Source organism: Stegodyphus dumicola, chromosome X2, assembly GCF_044657685.1.
Source record: "Stegodyphus dumicola isolate Sdum_Otavi_A_Nest chromosome X2, ASM4465768v1".
NCBI lineage: Eukaryota > Metazoa > Arthropoda > Arachnida > Araneae > Eresidae > Stegodyphus > Stegodyphus dumicola.
This window is the reverse complement of record NC_140781.1, coordinates 113,930,614-113,954,760: the sequence shown is the minus strand read 5'-3', so window position 1 is coordinate 113,954,760 and position 24,147 is coordinate 113,930,614. Positions and strand designations below refer to the sequence as shown.

The 24,147-nt window shown below is 34.3% G+C and overlaps 1 protein-coding gene across 3 annotated transcripts in view; it reads right to left on the bottom strand.

Moving 5' to 3' along the window:
- LOC118193907 (ATP-dependent translocase ABCB1-like) overlaps positions 1–24,147 on the bottom strand; it is a 379,421-nt gene that overhangs the window by 52,280 nt on the left and 302,994 nt on the right. For all 3 annotated transcript variants that reach the window (XR_015039173.1, XM_085809734.1, XM_085809733.1), the window contains exons 19-20: positions 888–1,049; positions 601–804 (exon numbers count right to left, since the gene is read on the bottom strand). Coding sequence is in view for 2 of the 3 variants with exons in the window: in XM_085809734.1 (XP_085665860.1) it covers positions 601–804; positions 888–1,049 (366 nt within the window). In the remaining variant the exon portion in view is untranslated. The remainder of the gene's footprint in view (positions 1–600; positions 805–887; positions 1,050–24,147) is intronic.

The window sequence follows — 24,147 nt, the reverse complement described above, 5'->3', positions numbered from 1 at the left end:
GAAGAAAATAAACCAGAAGCTTTAACTATATATGATGTTTGCCAATGACTGCTTCCATTTGACATATTTAGTCATATCAGCCCTAAACAAACCTGCATATACATTAGTAAACATCAATGGACATGTTAGAACTTCCATATTTTGTCTATTTTATATGCTTGCATTTCAAAACTTACAGGGGGGCATTCCCTGCTACACTGTATAAACAAAACCACTGATACCGAATTAGTAAATATGGGTCCATGCTTATGCAATATTTTACAAAGTAGAAAAGAGGTATTAATAGATAACTGTGAAAATATTAGGAGGAGGAGTATCAGACAAGAAAGAGAAGAAAACGCTACAAACTGGGAATTAAACATTTGCACTTACATTAATTTTAGCATATTAAACAGACTGAAATTAAATACGTGGACTGGAGATGCTACAAAATTACTTGCAACTATTGAACTTATTCATAATAGCTTATCCTTGTTAGTAATAGCTTTACAATCTTTCAAATATGCACTTTTACTCTTAGCAGATCTTACACTATCACAGCTTACAATTTTACAAATATATTATTATTATATTTAATAATTATATAAAATTAAAAATTACTTCTCCAGCATCAGACATAAGTTCCGCATCTCTTTTCTGATTTCCTTTAAGGATTTTCATTTGCACAGTACCAGATGCTAACAGAATAGGAACAACAATCAAAAGTGCTACAGCAAGCTTCCACCCAAATATAAAAGCTATTGCTAGACTAGCAGCTAATGTCACAAAAGCTGAAATCACAGTGCCAATACGAAGTCCAGAAGCCTAAAATGAGATAGATACTTATTTCAAGAAAAAAAAAATTAAGGCAACTATTTAGAAAATTTAGAATGTTAATAGATACCCACACTTTTAACCATAGGAACATCAGTAGCCAGCCTGGTAGCAATTTTTCCAGTTGCATGTCGATCATCATCAAACCAACTAATGTCTTGCCTTAAAATATTACTGAAAGCCTGCTGTCTTAAACGCATAGTTAGTCGTTCCCCAGCACTACTATACCCTAAAGTCTACAGGATGGGAAAAAAACATACAACAAGATACAGATACATGATATGAAATCCAAATTCATAAACATTTTCTGTTTGTAAGAATTATTGCATGAAAATTTGGTGAATCAAATTATATTACATTTTAGTTGATTTATACATATTCCCAAAATGAATGGACTTCCAAATACTTACTGAACACAATCCCCCACTTACTGTTCCCACTTACTGAAAACAATGTGCACTTCCAAATTTCAAATTCTATTAAAAAGTTAATCTATTTTTCCTGATTTCCAGTTCTTATATAGCACACACGAAAAAGAAGATTAATGATTTCTTTGAGATATGAATCATGGATAATTTGAGTTGAAATTTAGAACAGTGACAAAAGGAACCATCTTAACAAATTCACTAAAAGAATGCTTTATACATTTTGTTCTGATGCAGAATACATCTGATTAATGGAACTACTTCAAGAGTACAGCTATGGTATCATTAGAGTGATACCATAGCTGGAGGACCTCTGTTAAGTTCACAAGGAAAATAATGAATTTGGCCTCGTGATTTCACTTGAAATGCACATAATTATAGACTTTTTTACTCAAAACACATTTACAGAAGCTATGCATTCATCTCTAAGAAATAAACCAGAGGCTAAAATTGCACGAAACATATTATTATGTTAGCCCTGACGGCCTGCGGTTGTTTGGCAGGAACCAGGGTTTCAAATACCAAACCTGTGTTTTGAATTCCAAAACAGCCTTCTTCTCTTTTTTTTTAATATCAGTACCCCTGGAACCTCACCTTCAATTCAATATCAGTACACTCTGGAACCTCACCTTCAATTCAGTCCTTGAAACCAACTGGCCACAGCATACAAACATCACTGCTTATGCAGACGACGTAGCCCTGCTCGTAAGAGGACGCACCAGGAAAGAACTGGAACGCAACAGCACAGAGACCTGCACCTTATTTACCACCGCATGCAACAAATTAAAGCTCACGACCTCCATAGAAAAATCGTCAGCAATAATAATTCCCAGACGAGGTACCAATCCAACTCGTCGTCCATGCATAAAACTTCTAGGCCGAAACATCAAAATTGCGCGGAATCTCAAGTATTTAGGGGTAGTATGGGACCAAGGTCTCACTTGGATTCCGCATATCATGGAAACCAGAAACAAGATGTCAATTATCGCCCGCATAGCAAGACAATTTCAAGGTCGCAACTGGGGCCAAAACCCCGACATCCAAAAAGTGCTATACCTCACAGTTGTAGAAAAAATAGCTTTATACGCTGCAGTGATCTGGGCGCAGCCAATGGGTACTCGCAAGATCAGGCAACTTACAACGCTACAACGCCCCTTCGCCCTGCAATTAAGCAAAGCCTACCGCACAACCGCCACCAGTGCAGCAACAGTTCTAGCTGGCATATTACCACTCCATATAAAAGCAGAGATGGAGGCAACTTTTACTAAATTGATCCACCTACGCAAAGATGCAACTTTCGCAAATACCAGCTACAGTCCAGTCCAGTTCGAACGTCCCTCCACTTCTACCCATACTCATCCAGTTCTCAGAGGAAGTGGAACCCACATCAAAATTGACAAGCAACAGACTCACACCTCGACACACGCACCACGGAATGGGAACCAGATCTACACAGACGGTTCAAAGCAGGAGAATGGTGTAGGCAGTGCTTTTGTGCACTATGAGAATGGCAAAACTGTACACGACTGGCAAGGACAACTTCGCACTCACAATAGCATCTTCCAGGCGGAAGTACTGGGAATTACGGCAGCAGTGCAACATCTCATAGATTGCCAGATCGCACGAAGTCTCCAACATCTCCTTATGCAACACCCTCATTACCATTTCAATCTAGTCTGGGTTAAAGCCCATGCGAATAATGAGGGCAACGAGGCTGCTGACACGTTGGCCAAAGATGCAATTTCTAACCCGACAGCCCAACCCATCACCGTACCTGCGCCCTGCTCTTATCTAAAGGGCCTCCTACGAGAGCAAGGAATGCACCAATGGCAACGTGAGTGGACCGAATGCGAGACAGGCAGACGGACTTTCACCTACCTCCCGAAAGTTTCCGCCGATCGACTCTTTGCCGTAGCACCTCTCACCTACTTCATCACGGGTCACGGCCCGTTTCCCAGCTATTACAATCGCCACGGCATCTCAAATACAGATATCTGTGTCTGTGGATCAGAAGGGTCACCAGACCATTACATATTTGAATGTCCCTTGACGGCTGCACACCATCTTCCGCTACCTACAAATAATAGGAATGCCTATCACCGGTTCCTTATAACGCATAAAGGAGCGGTTAATTCAATCTCCAGCATCATGAATACCATCGCGGCATTGGGCACAGACCTTTGCCTACCGTGCTAAAATGACGCTATGGTGTACTGACGATAAGCTCTAAGACTAGTCCAGTGAATTTTACAATATCTGGGCTTCACCACAACTGTGTGTTTAAGCATCCCTGCCCACAATCTAAAGTGGCAATACTAACAATTCGCAAATATGTGGCATCTCCTTAGAGAGATGTGTTATGCCTCCATAATGATACGTGTGTAATCCCTTCAACAGCATGTGAACAACATCTTCTTACGCAGTGTTAGTGAACGCTTGTGTGACTCACGGTGCACACATTGCTGGGGCACTGCCCAATAATTAGTGCTACAACATCCTCGTGCCTTTTATCAGTGTTTTTATCTATGTTCTTAGCGATGCTACAATAATCAACGCCTTAGCAATCTAACCGCACTCTTCTTCTGCACACATGAGTATTCATGAACTCATCATTCATCATTCAAGATGTACTTGTATTTATATCCAACAGAACTGCCTTACACTAACATTGTGCTCCAGCTTTCAAGTGACTTCATGTACTCCATTTATCTTTTTGTGTTTTAAGTGACTATGTGTATGTACCTGTTTTTTTGTGCTCTCTGTTTATGCATTTTACGCATTGTGCTTTGTGTATTGTTGCCTATGCATTTTTATGTTTTTTTTTTTTTTTTTTTTTAAATGCGTCTTATTATTCAAGTATTTTTAGTTTAACTACCTACTATCTGTAACACCACAGCTTTCCTCTTCAAACTGTAATACAATCCTACTAATGCCCTTGTAAGGCCATGTACTTCCCTTTGACAACCTCAATAATCTCCTGGTGCAGCCTCGTGTGGTTCCAGGAAGCTTTTGTCGTAGTTAGAGGAGGGTTTGGAACACATGCCTGTTTACCTCTGTTAGACACCAGGCGTTCCAGTCCTCCGTAACCTACCTACCTATCAGTACCCCTATCTACTTTTGGTAAAATAATCAACTGGACATTTAAGGCAACAATACATACCGTGATGTGAAACAAAAATTATATAAAATATATTTTCTCACCTAATTAAATAACTTTTATTTAGAATGAATAGGATGATACTTTTGAAATTTTAGTATCATGTACATTCAATAAATGAAGACTCGCTGAAATTTAAAATCGCCTTGAAACATTTTTTTTTTAAATTTTAAAGGAAAACCACATTTTATCTCAATAGTTTTAAAACCAGTTTCTCTTTCACTTATCCTAATGTAAATTACATACATCTCAGCTTTGGCTAAAAAAGGACAGTACTTGTGATGTATTAAAAAAGAACTTAGAGTGCACGCTCAGATAACCTAATTCTGAATAATTAAAATTATTTTGTGTTTCCTGGAAAAACTTTTTGATTTATCTTGCCAATCAAGTACTTAAACAAAGAACTTAAAAAACCTAAAGTATTTATTGAATAGCTGGGTAAGTACAGATCACCTCAGGAGCATACCATAAATACTTATTTTGGAAAAAACCAGAAATCCATGTTTGCTAAATCTAGCATTGATAACTTTTGGCTAATGCGTAAGGAAAAACTTCCTAGCCAAGCAGTTTTTGGGGATTGTTTAAATAATATGAGTTCTTGTGTTATTTCGCAGAACGACCACCACAATGCAGATGCATTTAGGGAGTTTATTGGGGAAAAAATGCTGCAGATGCCTAAGCATTTAGTTCTGTATTCAAGTTCACATGAGATTCATCTTGAGTTAGTGGCCTCATTCTGCAGCCTCTGTGATGATGGAATCCAGCCAAAGGTTACTGCAGAAATAAGGCAGCAAAAAAGCATGGTTCTCCACATACCAATGTTCAGTGGGCAGAAGCCATATCACAAAGCACATAGAAAGTTACCACAAAGGTAGTTAGTTAATCACAGTGGCCTCTTAAAATTCATGTATGGGAGTGCTACAATTTACAGCCAAATACTATTTTGAATGGGGCCACTGTCACATAGGTAGCTGTAACTGTACATAATACATGATATTGATAAGTGCAATATAAAATATAACTAATACTGTAGAATAAACGATTCTTAGCTGATCTCGTAGTCATTATTTGCACTTACCTATAACATAAAAATTAGACGCTGTGGCTAGTGTGTTGTGAAGCAGCACCACAGGCCCATGGTGTGATAGTTGGGCTGGGCAAGGTTGACTCAGCTTTTCATCCGTTGTGTGGGTCGATAAAATGAATACCAAGTTCTCTTGTGGTCTAAACACCAGGGAATTCTGCAACAAGCTGACCACTTGTCCAGGGCATATATTCATGCATCCTGGGGCCCATGGTCAAGAAAGCAGATATCAGGGCACTGCCGACCATGGCTCTCTAAGGACTGTTGCATCAACGAGTTTAGTTATAACATATAAATTATGTTACTCTTCACTTATTAATCAAATGGTGCAGACAATAAACTTTTTTTAAGAACCAAAAAACGTCCCTTTGACAGTAACCTTAAAGATATTCTCAACACTGATACAAGACAGGAAGCCATTTAGAATGAAATCAAAATTTTTTATCATTGGGAAGTGTCTTATTTATTTTCATTTGAAGTGTTTAAAAATATACACACACATATATATATAGACTATTTGAAGTCTTAAATTAAATATGGATGAATTAAAGCCACCAAACAATATAAGTTTCGAATGCAATACACGTGAAAATTGGAAGAAGTGGAAAGTGCAATTTCAGATTTACGTGTTAGCAACCGGTGGTAATACTAAACTGCATGAAACTAAAGTAGCTATTTTATTGCATATTATTGGTGAAGAAGCACTTGAAAAGTTTAACACTCTTAATTTAAGTGAAGAAGAAATATGTAGAAAAAGTAATCAAAGCTTTCAAAAATTACTGTTCACCGAAAGCAAACAAAAGTGTTGAGAGGCATATATTTTTCTCTCGAACACAACACATAGGTGAATCATTTGATGACATTTTAATAAAGGAATTAAGTAGATGTCAACTGCAGATTTGAAAAATTAAAAGATAGTTTAAACAGAGATAGAATAATTAGTAGAATTTTAAATAAAAATCTTAAAGGAACCATTAAGGCAAAAGCAGTTAACATTGGAGAAGTGTATTAAAATGTGCAAAGCTGCTGAATTAGCAGAACTCTAAACTGATGTAATTGGAAAATATACGTTATGTGAGACATCTAAAGGTGATAAAGATAAATATAATCTCAAGTTGTAGCTTGTAAGAAAACTGTTCTAGCTATTTTAGGTTTACGTACTTTAAAAGGATAAATCTAGTATAAAGGGTATGTACAGTAAATACTGAAGCTAATGAAAAGTTACTACAATCTTTAAATAGATATCAAGACTTATTTAAAGAAATAGGGAATTTATCTAGTTATACCTATCATATGAAAAAAGAATGATAATTTAAAAGTGTGCTTAAATCCACAGTACCTTAACCAAAATATACTGAGAGAGCATTATCACATAACAACCCTTGAGGAAATTTCCTCCAAAACGCAAAACACAAAGGTGTTTAGTATTTTAGATGCAAACAAAGCATTTTGGCAAATTAAAGTCTTAGATTCATGTTGCGAACTTACTACATTTAATACTCCATTAGACATATACTGTTTTTTAAGACTGCCATATGGACTGCATTCATCACCAGAAGTTTTTCTGAAATTTTTAGTCATACAGGAGTTCAAATACATATAAATGACTTATTAGTTTCAGGGAAAGATAAAAAAGGAACATGATTTAAGGTTAAAGAAGTACTGGGAAGAGCCAGAGAAAGAATGTTTAATTTAAATAAATGTAAAATTGGGTTGAATGAAGTCAAATATATGGGATATATATTTTCTAAAAAAGGTTTGAAACCAGATGAATACACCATTAAGGCTATTCTAGATATAAAACCACCAAAAAAAGTCAAGAAATTAAAAACCTTCTTATGAATGATTATTTACATTTCTAGATTTATATATAATGTATAATGTATCAGAATTGACATTATGGTTAACATATCTGTTGAAAAAACAGGTTTTCTTGAACTCAAATGCAGTACATGAAAAAGCATTTAGAAGACTAAAAAGATGCCTTAGTAAACACACCAATTTTACAGTATATGAAATAAACATGCGAGTAGTGTTATCTGCAGATGTATCTCAAGAAGAACTAGGGGCTATTTTACTGCAGAATAATTTACCAGTGCCATATGTATCAAGGCCAGTGTTTTCCAACCTTATTTGTGCTATGCCCCATCTAATCCTCTCTAAAATTCTTATCCTCCCCTTAGCAAATACATCATTTTTAATATTCAAAAATTGAAATGTTCACGAAAGGAAATTAGATAGCTTTTAGGAAGAAAATTCTAAGCATTTAAATGTCCATGTCAACAGTGAAAATCCTTCATAAAATATTCAAATTGCACCACACTTTAAAAACTTTTTTATGTTTACATTACATTATTCTCTATTTTTGGGAATAAAAAAAATGAAATTTCGAAAAATTTCAACCTCTTGAACAAAATTTGGAAATTTCGCCATCCCTTTTCCCCTTAAACTCTGGACGAGTCCATTTTTGAATTGCCCCTTTAACAATCTAACTGGCCCCCTCTGGGGCGTGGGCCCCCGTTGGGAAGCACTGATCTAAAGTATTAACAGATACACAGAAAAATTATGCTCAAATTGAAAAGGAAACTTTAGCTATTATATTTGCATGTGAGAAATTTCCCCAGTGTATATTTGGAAAATGTATTACAGGTGAAAGTGACTATAAACCGTTGGAATCAATTTTCAAGAAACTATTAAATAAATATCCGGTTAGATTACAAAGAATGCGTATAAGATTACAGCTACATTAATTTGAGATAAAAGCAGGAAAAGAACTTTTTATAGCAGATGCCTTATCAAGATCATTTACTGATAAAGTATCTGATTTCTTTCAAGGAAACATAGAAGCCCATGCTGGAAGGGTTGCAGAAAATATACCAATGTCTAAAGACAAAAATGGATGTTCGGTTTATTTAATTGCGGCAAAGCAATCGAGGGCTATCTGTGTAAAGGGAGGGACTCCTTCGTGGAGAACCTTTTAAGGGAAACTGGCTCATATACATGTTACACATGGCGAAAACCATAAAACACTCATGCAGCCTGCCCACCGGCGGATTGAAACCTTGAACCGAATTACCAGTGTTCCGTGACTTCACCGCTTGGCCGCTGGTAAGACAAAATGAAAAATATTTTAACTGAAAACAGAAAAAGAACTACAAATTTTAAGAAAGTTAATCAAAACTGGATAGCGAGATAAAAGAATATATGGTTCCAAAACTGGCAAAACTATATTTTAACTTCAGAGAACTATCAGAAACAAATAGATTAATATTTAAGAATTCCTGTGTTGTTGTACCTAGACGTTTATGAAAAGATATGCTAATTAGAATTCATTATGGTCATTTAGGAGCAGAAAAATACAAGAAAGATGCAGAAAATATAGTATTGGTCAAGAATGTTAAAAGAAATTGAAGATTTGGCTCTGAATTGTCTAACATGTTTGAGTTTGCAAAAAGCTAATAGTAAAGAAACAATGATATCTACAGACATACCTAATGGTCCTTGGAAAGTACCCAATACTCTTTTATATTATCTAATAGTTACAGAATATTTTAGCAAATATGTTGAAATTGCATATTTGGAAGATTTGTCAAGTGCAGCAGTGATAAAAGAACTGAAATCGTTCTTTTGCAAGGTATGGTATCCCGAAAATAGTATATTCAGATAATGGTCTACAATATAGTTGCAAGAAATTTAAAGAATTTGCAAGGAGATGGAATTTTGAAACCAGAACTTCAAGTCCAAATTACCCACAATCAAATGGAATGGTTGAAACACACATTCAAACTGTCAAGTGAATATTAGAAAAAGATGTATTTGATAAAAGGGATCCATTCTTAGTATTACTGGAATATCCTAATTCTCCTATTTCAGCTGAAATTAATTGTCTTCAGTGTTGATGCATAGAAAGAAGCAGAAGAGACATTCTCAAAGGTAGTAATTTCGAAGATTTTTCAGTGCAAAACAATTATGAAAATGAAAGTTGCAAAGATGAAAATGTAAATGAACCTGAGATTAGTAGGAGTACTCCAAATTTAGAAGGGCCGTGGATTTCCCTGCCCCTAACAAAAGTGATGCACCCCCAAATTCTGAAAGAGGTATTGTCTCACCAAATTTTGCAAATGGACATAATCCATGTTACTTGATCTGGTAGGACTGTTAAAAAACCTTTTTATTTAAAGAGTATGTATAATCTTTTTATTTCTGTTAAAAAGGGAGATGTCACATATGTAACTGTAATTGCACATAATATAGAATAACCATAGCTGCAATATAGAACATAGTTAACACGGTAGAATAAACAATGTTTAGCTGATCTCGTAGTCATCACTTACCAATAACATACAAATAATACAGTACAAAGTCCAAAATCCGAACTCCTCGGGACTTCGGCGATTCCGGATTTGGGATTTTTCCGGATATTAGATCATCAGTTTAAATCTAGTAAGATGGCATGTAGAAATTATAAAATTAAAAATATGAAATAATGAAGTATTTATGACCTAAAGGGTATCAAAATTTACCAAAAAAAAAAAAAAAAGCTTAATAGTTATTTCTTTACCTTATTTCTGTCAATGTAAGTTGTTAAAGTTGCTTCGTTTTTTGTGCTAATACTTTCTCTTTAATTCTGTAGACAGACAGAATCTTTTGTTTAGTTACATTGTTGAAGTCCTGTAAATGCTGTTTAGAGAATTCCGACTAACTTGTCAATCGAAATTTTTTCGTTTTCAGTAACGTCTCTGTCACTTTCTTCACTATCGGTTGCGGTATTTCTGAATTTAGAACCATAATACAGATTTCCCCAATAATTAATTGATTGATGATTGAGAAGCACTGTCATCACAATGAAAAACTTTTTTATATCATCTTCATTTATTACCGCTTCTCTACATTTCTTTACAAAATCCATTAATTGGAAAATTTCATCTTTGTTTTGCGATATCCGAAAACATTTAAAATTCGCAGCTATCATCATGAAATTTAGCTATCATTCACTATACATATTTGGCTATGCATCATGAGCTTCGCGACTTACGACAAGTTGTTCCGTTAAATTTTATCTTGCTTCTATAGTGAACTGCGACAATTAAGCCTAAATTGTATTAGTTTAGTTATTTATTATACTTATGTCTATTTCTTACACATGCTTAAGGCTTATCAGAGTTCTGAATAAATAAATTCCCACAGATACTTAAGCCTTATTGAGGGCCAGTGCTAAATATCTTACTACCTCTGTGGGTCCTAAATTCTGCAACTCGGTGCGGCCATACGAGCCCTGGTGCTGGTTCTGGGTTTATGTGAATAACAAATAAGGTAGTCTTAATTCAAATAGCCCTAAATGTAATCTTTGGGTCTATGAGTATCATCAACAAAATCTATTTTAGCATATAGAAAGAAATTTTTGGTAAATTTTTCCTCGTCAATATTTTTTAGCGCATTTAACTTAAATATGTAATCATCGCCAAGCGTGATGTCAACATAAAAAATTACCATACTCCTTTATTATTCAATTACCAACATACAAAAATTTTTTAGGCATCGCTACATGAGTCATTACTCAAGTTGTCATGTGTTGATAAACATGCGGTGTGATGAAAGGAAAGTATAATAAAGAATGATTCAGCAGGTTGGCGTCAGATCAACGATGTATCTATGTGGAATGTTTCGGTTTGAAATGTGTGCCAAGCAGATACACAAGAAAGGAGCAAAATTACTGATTGTACAAATTTATGCTAAATTATTGTTTCTTCAATAACAACGTATTTTATTTAGTGTTGAAGTGAAATTAAGAATCGGGACTCTCCAGATGTTTTATTATGCGCGGAGGGAGAATCAAATGAGCATGCGTAAAGCCTACAGAAAAAAGTTGGTGGTTTTGAGGTCTGGATTTTACATCATTCCGGATATTGGATATCCGGATTTCGGACTTTGTACTGTATTCCATAGTTTTCACTTCTGTAATCAAATGTTACAGCCACCAAGGAAATAAATTAACTAATGGTTTGTACTGTATACTCATACTGCATTATTTCTAAATGCATTGTAAGCACAACAGTTCAACATGGCAACATTAAACCTTGATTAGAAAGTTTAAAAAACCATGAACAGAATGTTGAGGGGCAGCTTCTGTTTATTTAATTATTTACAAGTGGTGGCAATATTAATATTTCTGTATAAGTGGCAGTAGTAATCAGTATTCTACAACTTTCTGTGAAAATATTTTTGAGTCTATGCTCTGCCATGTGATACTATTATGTAAATTAAACTATAGAAATCTAAATATGTTATTACACATATACACACAAATTCTTGAAATGATGGCTGAAGTCCATGATTCAGATGATTTAAATGAGTTCCCAGTTATTTGTGGAGAATTAATATGAATGGAATTATTCTAAAAAAAGTACAATGGCTGCGATTGAAAATGAAGTTACTTACCATATAACGCACTTCGTTGCTCTGATGTTTCAGTGACATTCCAATGTTACATTTTTGTCACGTTACATTTATGACCATGGTACAACGTCACATTATTATGCAGATGTTGCACAGATGTCATATACATGTTACAGCAAACAGTTAATGTGATCAGAAGAAATTTCTCAGTCTATCCCACCCTGATCTTGCTCAATTCATTGTTAAATATTTCAATAAAACTTTTTAAATAAATTATCTTTTATGCTATAATAGCCTGCTATTTTAGTTATTTATTTTCTATTTAAAATATTGATAGCTTATAGCGTATTTTTACTTAGTGTGAACAAAAAGAAATCGTGGAACTATATTCTATGATGAATGCATACACATCCTACCATATTGAGTATTGTCAAGAGAGGCTGATCAATTAGTATGGCGTTTATCTTGAGAATTTTCGCCACTATTTTTTTAAGTTCTGTTCCTTCTGCTAGCGAACATATCATCACTGCTTAAATTTTCAGGTAAGCACTGTTTACTGTATATTGATGTGAATGATACCAATAATAAATTAACATATAATGATGAAAGCATAATTTAAATGCAACACAAAGAAATAATTGAAAATTGATTAACTTTTATTTGTACTATCAAAAGTGTAGAAGCAAGGGCATCATCAAAAGTTTACTCTCATTTTGGTCTCACAACTTAGATACTTTAATTTAGGGAGTCTTTATTTGGTAGATATAATTCCCTCTTTGTTGTTTTTTTAATACTAAAAGGTAATATGAAAAAGGAATTTATTTTACGCATTTTATTGCAGTACTTTCATCATGCTCTGCTATTTTTCAAAATTAATTTCACAAAATAATAACTTACTTCTCTGCGTGGTACTTAGCATCACACTACAAATGATGCCACACTTCCATAACCAGGCTCTAGTTACATATAATAAGTTTTTTTAATTATTATAACTTTACAAATGGTGTATTATTTTAAAACCCTGAACTCTTCTACACGTTTGCTTTATGTAAATTTCTGAGATGATTTTTTAAAATATTACATTTTTCCTTCCTATAAATTATGTCATGCTCTTATATATTATATATTTGTGTTGTTAAAGTAACCCAATCTCCTTATTAAGAGATTTAATTAGATAAAAATATTTCTTAGTTAAGGTTAGGCTACTTGAATATGGCAAAACACACAAGGGCTGTCTACTTAAGAGAAGGGATGCCTTTGTGGAGGACTTTCTAAGCAAAAATTGCTCATATTCTTTTTACATATTAAGAAAAACATGAAAACCAACTATGCAGTATTTCTAACTTGAGAGATTAAGAGAATATCTTTAGCAAATTAATTTTTTAAATAGATACATAAATTACTTAAATGATAACAAAATGAAAATAAGGAAATTACATCTCATCGTTACTCGCATATGAAGGAAGTTAAAATCTGACTTGTGACAAAAGAGTGTAAATGAATATTAATTTGTTTCCAAAATTAATTTGTTTCCAAAAGTACAAGTTGCTTTTTTATAAAGAAACTGAATTTCAAACTATATTTTAAGAAAATTTAACCTATTGCAGAAAATTTTAAAATTTAGAGAAAATTACTATAAATCGAAATGCATATTTAAGCCACATCGATAACTTTATTGAAAAGAATAATTTTATTTGAAATTAATCAATTTCATTTCTGCAAACAGGATATTTTATTTTGTCATTGAAAATTTCATCTAACCCTCTAATTTAATTAGCTAACCTAATAACATCTATTTCAAAATTTCATTGTGATAACTTGGAAATTTGCATATTATAATACATTGAATCATTAAAGTGAAGTCTTTGCCACTATCTAAGTAAAGAAAAATTTATTTTAAGGTAAAATATAATTTCATGGAATTCTTTTTATTGGAACAGACTTTGGCACTTTAAACAAACAAATTTCTTGGGAAATTTGTTTATAGCAGAAAGCCAATTCTTGGATAATCAATTAAAGGATTTGAAAATTCCATATAATTTCACTACCTTTTACTGTAGGATATACAAATGTGTCTTTTAATGTAAAAGGGGGAGTTTTATATTTTCGTTACTTTTAATTTTAACAAAATTTGTAAACTTATTCCTATAAAATTACATAATGGAATTACTTTTATTTTCATAAATACAGCCAGTTTCCATTTGAACTAAAGTACGTAAATGAAATTCAGTTTTAACTGCGTAGATTCTAAAATGAGAGGCATAAACGTGTTTTCATACTTACTGTGTTAAAGTAAATAGAAAACTATTTTTTATATTAAAAAACATCATAAAATCTATTTCTCTACAATTAAAAGTATACCAAAGAAAATATTTCTTTAATTCCTGTCAAGTAACAAAACAATAAAATCATTACTAAAATATTAATTGATACTTTTTGACACTTTACAGTCTGAAATCATTTCTGATTTTAATTTAAAAAAATGAAAATCCTAAAGAAAGTCCAGTTTAAAGAAAAAAGACATATTTTAAAGAAAGTATAGCATCAGAGCCTTGCCATTAGATTTTAATATCTGAAAATAATCTCATAACTGCTTCTCCTAAATATTTTTATTACCTTCCAAATCCTTATTTATGCAGTATTTGAGCCTCATAACTGGCAAGTGCCTGATTTGGCCCAAAACGGTACAGCTCCGTACAGATTTATTTAGATTAAACTAACAACTTTTTTAAGAGTATTCATTGCAAAATATATCTTCATATTATTTAAATCAAATCAAAAAACCAATCATGTTTATGTTAAATGAGAATAGCAAGAATGTGTGTATCTCATGTCACCTCAAACATATTTTCCAAACCCTTTGCTCTTTAAAATTATATTAAAGTAATTCCAAATGCCCAAGTTAAAACATGGTTCTGATTCCATTCTATGTTCGCAGAATCTTGTGGATAGCAAAGAATCTTCATTAACTTTGCTTCTATAAAATTCAGGTGTCTCTGGTATTTTTCTTGACACTAATCGCTTCATTCTTAATAATAATTTTAAAATTTTACTTCAATTAATATATATTATTATTGCTATCATTCAAGTAAGTATACAATAAGTGTTTACTCCCTGTATGTGTTAATTAAATAAAAGAACTTATGAAGTTTACTGTAGCATCTGATTTCGAGAGTATCAGTACTCTTATACCTGAGAACCTCTGTGAACGAGAGTAGAGGAGAATGTAATGTAACTGCGTAAATGGCGCATCGCTGCTGTCTTATGAGGCTAGTTAGAAATAAATGTTTGTGCCGTGAACTAGTCTGTTTGGTTGCGTCATACACTTCACTGAACCCACACCGCAAGACACAACAAAATTGGCGACGAAAGTGTGTGAGAAGAAAATCGTTCCCGACTCGGCGCACTCGGTTACATGCGTAAGTAGTAGCAAAACCGCAACTTGGATTAGGGGATTCCCCGAAAACTGCAAAAGGTAGGAAAGTTATTTGATTTTTATTTTACAAGGATGGAGAAGTTAATTGAAGAATTAATAAAGCAGAATGAAGCTTTAATGGTCACATTGCAAGAGAAATCGGAACATAAGACAAAATTTCTGTTTCTTTTGATAAGTTCGATGAAACGGTAGAAAATTTTGATTCGTTCATAGAACGATTTGAGGCTTTTTTGGACATTCAAAATGTTCCAGAGGCAAAACGTGAGAAAGTTCTGATCTCAAGCTTGAATGCGAAATTGTATAATTTGTTGAAAAATTTACTCTCTCCGGATAATCCTTCAGATAAAAATTTTACTGAACTAAAAAAAGGTTCTTAAGGACCATTTAAATCCTAAAGACTTAATAATACCTAGTCGGCACATGTTTATTAATAGAAAACAGCATGAGGGGGAATCAATTAGTAGTTATGTCACTGAATTACGCTCGTTAGTGATTCCTTGTGAATATAAAGAAGATATGCTTAATACAATGTTAAGGGATGTTTTTGTTAGCGGTCTACGAGATCATAAAATCTTAGATCGATTATTTCATGAAGATAATATCGATTTAGAGAAAACATTAAAGATAGCCTTGGCGATGGAAAAGGCGGTTAAGGATGCAAATGAGATTATAGGAAATTCCGTAGAACTGAAAGTACTTAAAACCAAGAAAAATGAGTTCAAACCGCGGAAACAAAACTTTATTGCTAAGAATAATAAAGGTAAAAATGAAACATGTTCACGTTGCTTAGAAGCAAATCACAATAAAAACTACTGCAGATTTGCAATAAGTGAATGCCGCTTTTGTAAAAAAATTGGACATATCGAAAAGGCGTGTTATTTGTCTAGGAAAAACCGACAGGTTAAACAAAAGAAAGTTCAGACAAATAATGATTATGATTCGAAAAATGAGGTCCCCATCTATGGATTTAGCTCCAGAACGCACATGTTAAGAGAGGAAAAGCCGAAAAGACCGCCAATAATGGTTCAAGTTAAAATTGAAAACAAACCAGTTAGCATGGAACTTGATACTGGGGGACCAGTTTCGGTAATGTCTATAAATAAATTTAGAAAAATTTCCAATAAATAGGTTCAGCCTACAAATTTAGTTTTTAAAGCTTACAGGGGTGATAAGGTGGTACCTTTAGGATATGTTCCTGTTAAAGTTGAATACCAAGGTCAAAAATTAGTTTTAAATTTATACATTGTGAAGGAAAATTTGGACACAATCTTCGGCCGAGAATGGCTGCATAAGATCAATCTCGATTGGAATGCCATCAAAACATTGAAAACTTCTAGTGAATTGAATTTAAAAAAAATTGCTTGAGGAGTATAAGGGAATTTTTGATGGTAAATTAGGTGAAATTAACAATCACGAAGTAAAACTAAATTTGAAACCTAATACCCAACCACAATTTTGTAGGTCACGACCGGTACATTTCGCATTAAAAAATAGATTGTAATCAGAAATTGATCGGCTTGACGAAGAATGTATCTTTGAGAGGTTTGAGACTTCAGAATGGGCAACACCAGTTGTGCCAACTGTTAAATCTGATGGTTCCATTAGGCTTTGTGCTGATTATTCTGCGACTCTGAATCCTAATTTGGAAGTGCCACAGCATCCATTACCAAAACTCGAAGAAATATTTTCATGCCTTATTTGAGGTAAAAATATCTCCAAACTTGATTTCAGTCATGCTTATCTACAAATGAAGGTGCATCCGGAGAGGCAACGATTATTAACAATAAACACGCATAAGGGGTTGTATATTTGTAAAAGCTTAATGTATGGATTAAATGCTGCCCCAGCTATTTGGCAGCGCTATGTTGAGGGATTATTTCAGGTGAAGGAATTAAAATTTTTATGGATGATGCTCGAGTGACAGGGCCGGATGATCAGTCTCATTTAAGAGCATTGGAAATATTTTTCAAAAAATGCAAGGAGCACGGCCTAAAATTAAACTTAACTAAAAGTAATTTTTTTCAAAATGAGATTAAATTTTTAGGGCATAAAATTGATGCCGATGGATTGCATAAAACGGATGAAAAGATTTCGGCAATTGTTAACGCCTCTATGCCGAAAGGGACATCAAAAGCTTTTTGGGATTAGTGAATTTTTATGCCAAATTTTGCCCTGATTTGGCAACTTTGGCACATCTCTTAAATAATTTAACAAAAAAAGATGGTAAATGGAGTTGGTCAAAAAACTGCCAAATCGCTTTTAAAAAAATAAAAAAGGAAATTTGTTCAGAGTTTTAATGCATTACGATCGCACATTACCTTTAATGCTAGCTACTGATGCATCTCCGGTAGGTCTTGGAGCAGTGCTCTCGCATGTTTGTCTGATGGAACAGAAAGGCCTATAGCATTCGCATCGAGGACACTGACTAACACAGAGCAGAAACACGCCCAAATCAATAAGGAAGCACTGTCAATTGTTTGGGCTGTCAAAAAGTTTTATCTATATCTAAAGGGGAGACGATTTTCTCTGGTGACAGATCATAAGCCTTTAGTGGTTATTTTCAAATCGAAAAGAGGACTTCCTATCCTCACACCCACCCGACTTTTACATTATGCACTGATATTGCAGACATATCAGTTTGATATTGTGTATCGAAATATCAAGGAACACGGTAATGCTGACTGCCTGTCGAGCCTGCTTCTTAAGTCTGAAGGTTTAAGCATTAAGGATGATGTTGAAATATTCCAACTCTCCCAAATTGAAACTCTTCCGGTAACAGCTAGGGAGATAGCTCGGGAAACGCAAGCTGATGAAGAATTAAATCGTCTTCATATGAAATTAAAATGTGGAGAAAGTTTGGAACGTAGGGAAGCAGAGTACACCTTACAAGATGACTGTATAATGAGTGGTCAGAGGGTAGTTGTTTCGAAAAATTCCGAGTTAAAATTCTCGAAGAGTTACACCAAGGACATTTAGGAATCGTTAAAATGAAGGCAATCGCCAGATCCTACGTCTTTTGGAAGGGAATTGATCATGATACTGAAGAAGTTTCGAGGAACTGTGTTGATTGTATTAAGTTCAAATCAAATACAGTAAGGGCAAGGGTCCGTCACTGGGAATATACAAGTGCGCCTTGGGAACGCATTCACGTAGATTTTGCAGGCCCTATTTTTGAACGAATGTTCTTCATTATCATTGACGCACAATCTAAATGGCTAGAAGTGTATACCTTAAAGTCAACAAATTCCTTTCAGACATTTGAATGTTTGAGAGACTGTTTTGCAAGATTCGGACTGCCTTTAGTAGTAGTGAGTGATAATAGTCCTCAGTTCGCATCGGGGGAATTTGAAACTTTTATAAGGAATAATGGAATTAAACACAAAACGTGTGCTCCAGTTAAACCAGCAAGTAACGGGCAAGCAGAGCGGTACGTTTACACCGTTAAACAAGCATTACGTGCAATGCAAGGTTAGCGAGAAAATATTAAGCAAACACTTGCCACATTCCTCATGAATTATAGAAAGGCACCGAACTTGTCCAGCAATGTTATTCGTAAAAAGAGAAATTAGAACTCAAATTGATTTAGTTGTTCCAAATCTTAGACGAAGAGTGGAAGTACGCATCCGAAGGAATACTTATGATTTCAAAGACAGAAATTTTGAGATCAGAGAAACGGTTGCCATTCGGGATTATAGATCGGCAAATTCTCGATGGAAAATTGGCAGAGTGACAAATAAGGATGGAGCGCTGCATTGTTCCATTGACGTTCAAGGAACTTTACTGCGCCGGCACATCGATCAGATCGGTAGGGAGCGAGGTTCGGTCTGCACCGGTAATCTATGAACCTCGTATGGCTGCTACTTCAGATGGCAACGTGAAGCCACAGGCTCCGGACAAGGGCATCGAACAAAGAAGTGAAGCTGTGCAAACTTCAGCCGGATTTAAAACATCGTCAATTCCAAGGAAAACTGAGCCAGTCATTCCAGTGAATCCTGATAAAGAGTTGCAGCAACCCCAGCCAGGACTTAGACGATCTTCGCGCATCCGCTAAGCTCCTCAGAGATTAAATCTCTAAATAAGTGGGGAGGAATGTAGCATCTGATTTCGAGAGTATCAGTACTCTTATACCTGAGAGACTCTGTGAACGAGAGTAAAGGAGAATGTAATGTAACTGCGTAAATGGCGCATCGCTGCTGTCTTATGAGTGAGTTAGAAATAAATCTTTGTACCGTGAACTAGTCTGTTTGGTTGAGTCATGCAAGTTATTTTAAATTTACAACTTAAAAATCTCATAAAATTGTAATTTGTCAATGGAGAAATAATGGTGAAAGAGAATGCATGTTTTGTATAACTAAATATATATTTTCTTTATATATACATAGGTCAGTCAGAAAGTTTGTTGCACTATTGCGTAAATATGTTCCGTCTAAGACTATTTGGATGACACTGTGTGACAACATTTCAGACATGTACCTTCATCGCGTGACATAGCGGCTTCTCGGAGGCAAGTTTAGTTTTTCTGATAATCAGTCGCAAACATGTCTCGACAGCTGCAAATAGCGTCCAAATTGGAAATGCGTGCAGTGATTCGTTTTTTTTGGGGGGCGAAAAGGTGTAACTGTACTGAAATTTATTGGCAGTTGCATGAAGTGTATGATGAAAATGCAATGTCACGTCAAGCTATCGCGAAACGGTGCAACATGTTTGAGAATGGACGTACCGATATTGATGACGCTGAGCGTGAGGGAAGACCATCAACTGCAACAAATTCGGAAATTGCTGCTGGCGTGAATGAATGCATTTTTGGAAACAGACGCATAACGATAGACGAAATCTCAAATTAACTGGCTATTTCTCATGGAAGTGTGCATAAAATTATTGCCGATCACCTTAACCCTTAGCCTGTCGAGTTATTTTCTGCGAATCCCTTTAAAACTGTCGCTAGTTTTGGACCGAACTTCCCGTAAAATGTCGCGAAAATAACCCTAAACCTCTGAAAATTGTCAAGCAGTTCTTTTGTTATTTCAAATCCCTCCCAGAATTTTACTTCAATGATTCCGCTAAGTGAGATTGATTGCTATAGATATTGTTCGGCAGGTGTGAGCTCTCAAGAGAATTGCAAAAGGCTAGACTCTCCGTGATGACCGTCTTAAGGGTCAGGGTACAGCTGCGAAAAAAGTTTCCTTCCCTTAAACAATCTTATCTCTACGTATCTTCTCTACATATAATAAAAGAAAGAGTCTGTCTGTGTGTGTCCCTTTCGTTCGCGCTGCGCGTAAGCTAATAGACCCACGGCTACGAAATTTGGTACATAGGTACATCTACACAAGAGCCAGTGCACTTCGAAGCGATTATTTCGAAATTCGAATTCGAATTTTTTTTTATTTCATGTTTTGTGACGAAATCGTGTCATTTTGAAACATAAAAGGCTATAGGAAAGCGAGATTTTACTCTACACACTCCATTTTCACATCATCATGAAACGTAGGCACTTAGCTATTTTACGAACTTAAAATAAATTTCGTGTTTCAATAAATCCATTAAATACGAATTTATTTAACAAAGGGAGCGTAACACTTTTTCAATGGGATTTTTTCTAAAGAAGTTTATTTTTAAAAATGTACAGTTTATTTTTCTTTGATTTTTGGACACGTTAAACTTTTATCCTTGCGAATGCTTTTACAAAAAGAATTTTGGAAAAAGGATAATATTTTGTATTTAAAAAAAAAAAAAAAATTAAATGAAGCTTCCGAGTACACTTCTCACATCTCACATCTTTAAAAATGTGATTTTGGCAACAGTTTTCCTGTCTTATTGTTGTTGATAGATTTTTGATGAAATCGCATCATTTTGAATAGTTTCATTCTTTTAGAAATATGGGTTTGGCAACAATTTTTCATCGTGTTTCTTATGTCACAGTTTTTAAGAGATTGGTATATTTCATTGTCATTTTTATATAAATATAATATATTTTTATTGATTTTTTTTTTTTTTTTTTGATAAAGTTGTTCTGTGGAGTAAAATTCTGCGCGGAATTTTATGTTTTTTGTGTTGCTCTCATGTTATTTTTTGCTTATTTCCCTGTTTATAAGATATTGAAAAGTTTTGCATGATTTTTGTTCTTCTACGGAAAGTTGGTTAATTTTTTAATTAGGATAATTAATATTTGTATTAAGAGATATAGCTTATTTCATTGTAATTTTGTTATACGTAATAACTTTTTTTATGAAGTTCTTCTGCAGAGTAAAATCCTACGCAGTTTTTAAATTTAACGTTTGGAGTTCCCTTCAGCCATTTTTCCGGTACATTTAAAAGCCAGACGAAGGCTCTCAGCGAAGCTGCTAGTTTTCAAATAAATTGGTTTTAAAATTTACCCGGTTAAATTTTAAATTATTACGCATTTTTAACCTCAGTAACCTAAATCTGTATGTCACTGATTATCACCGGAATTTCAATGCAGACTGATTAAATTGCTATCACTAAAATTATATTCTGAAAAATATCTGGTGCAACTTTCATTCCTTTTGAGATATTGCTGAAACATTTCATATTATTTCCGATTTTCTGTATTTTTTTCATTAATTAAAAAACCTTAAAAACCTTCAGCATTTTCCTATATTCTTCAACTGCATGCAACTAATAATTATTTTAATAATTTCTTTTTTCCTTAATTATTACGTAGTTTTAAGAGAGTAATAAGCGAAACAATCTAATTTTCATTATATCTTATCTCGTTCATTTGCGCTTTTGCAGCTGAAGATGATGGTTCGGTAAAATCATCGAAACTAGTCCTGTGAAAATTTGAAAATATAACGCTGATTTTTGTGTTTGACTTCAAATTTAATGTTTGTTCGGCTTGTTATTGTATCTTAATTAAACAAAGCAATGTTCTTACTTATTAGCTTACAATATTATTTATTCAGTGTGTGTGTGTGTGAGTACGGCAAAGCCTCGAGGGCTATCTGCCTAAGAGGAGGGATGCCTTCGTGGAGGACGTTCTAAGGAAAACTGGCTCGTATACACGTTACACATGGGGAAAACCACGAAAACGCCCATGCAGCCAGCCCGTTCGCGGGATTCGAACCTCGGACCGAACTACCAGTGTTCAGCGACTTTACCGCTCGGCCGCTGGTGGGCCCTATAATTTATTCAATATGGTATTTTTGTAAAGAAAGAGTGTTGCTGTACATTTGGTAAAGTATAAATAAGCATTTCATTTAATAATTATAAAAGTTATTAATTATTTAATAATTAATCATAAGAATATGAATAATTAAATATTTTTTCGGAGATATATTTTCCGGCGATATTTTTTTTCTAGGGATCCCAGCATACATTTTTGAAGTATTATGCTCTAAATAAATGTCTTGTTTGAACATAGCATTTATTAATTCAGAAGTCTAAACAACAAAAATCAGCGTTATACCTACAAAATTTTCACAGGACTAGTTTCGATGGTTTTACCGAACCATCATCTTCAGCTGCAAAACCGCAAATGAACAAGATAGGAAATAATGATTAGATAAGATAAGAAAGCCTGCACAAGAATAAGAAAGTGGCGCCATCTGTTGGCGAAACCAGAACTAAAACATAATTTCTCTAAAAGCCGAAGGCAAATTTGGATTGGAATTAGGATCGTTAACTAGAACAGAAAGATTTTTATGAATGTGAAATGCCTCTAGAAAATCCAGTTCTCCAATGGAAGATGTTTTTTGAATAATTTTGGCAGCAGAAAAATTGAAAGTGTGATTTTCGGACCAACAATGTTGAGCAACAGAAGACTTCTGTGTTTCCTTTTTTCTAACACATGCCTCATGTTCTTTGACGCGAAATTTTAAGGCTCTCTTAGTTTGGCCAATGTAAATTAAACCACACTGGCAAGGAATCCTATAAATACCCCAGGAATTCATATCCGGAATGGGGTCCTTGAGTATAGAAGTTGGAATTTTATTGATGGGAGAATAAACAACCCGAAAGTTAAATTTCTGCAAAATATGTGCAACTTTATAGCTAATTGATGGAAAGAAAGGAATGACAACAGAATTTTTATAATCTCCTAAAATAAGAGTGTGGCTTTTAGTGTGTTGAGATGAGAATTTTTTAACTGCTTGATTAATAATGTTGGGTGAAAAGCCCCTGTCAATAGCTATTGCTTTTAAATAATTTAGTTCTTCATCAAGGGCTAGTTTGGAGGAGCAAACTTGAAGAGCACGGAAAACATAGGAATAAAATGAAGCTAACTTTTGTTTAGTCGGGTGACATGATTTAAAGTGTGGTGGAAGGCAAACCGATGAAGGTTTACGGTAAACTGTAGTACTGAAGTTGGATGTGTTACGTGTGACCAGAATGTCGAGAAACGGAAGAGAATTGCAAGTCTCAAGTTCAAAAGTGAACTGAATAGCAGGATCAATAGAATTCATTGTTGAAAGAACTTTATTTAAATCATCTTTATTACCTTCAAACAGGGTAAAAGTATCGTCTACGTAGCGGAACCATGCCGGGAAGTTTAAAGTTTCAAACAATTTTGATTCATAATAATGCATGTAGATATCAGCCAGGATGGGACTGAGGGGGCTTCCCATGGCTAATCCCTCAGTTTGCTTGTAATATTTATTTTGGAAAACAAAATGTGTTTGTTTCAAACAGAGTTGAGTGAGAGAAATTAGCTCATTAATTTCGATGCAAGAGAAATGAAATTCTCGAAGTCTGGTTTCTAGACATTTTAATGCACCCTCCACTGGGACATTGGTGAATAATGATTTTACATCAAAAGAAACCATGAGTAAATTACTAGGAGAAATGTTTTTAACCTTTTTTACAAACTCTATTGAATTTT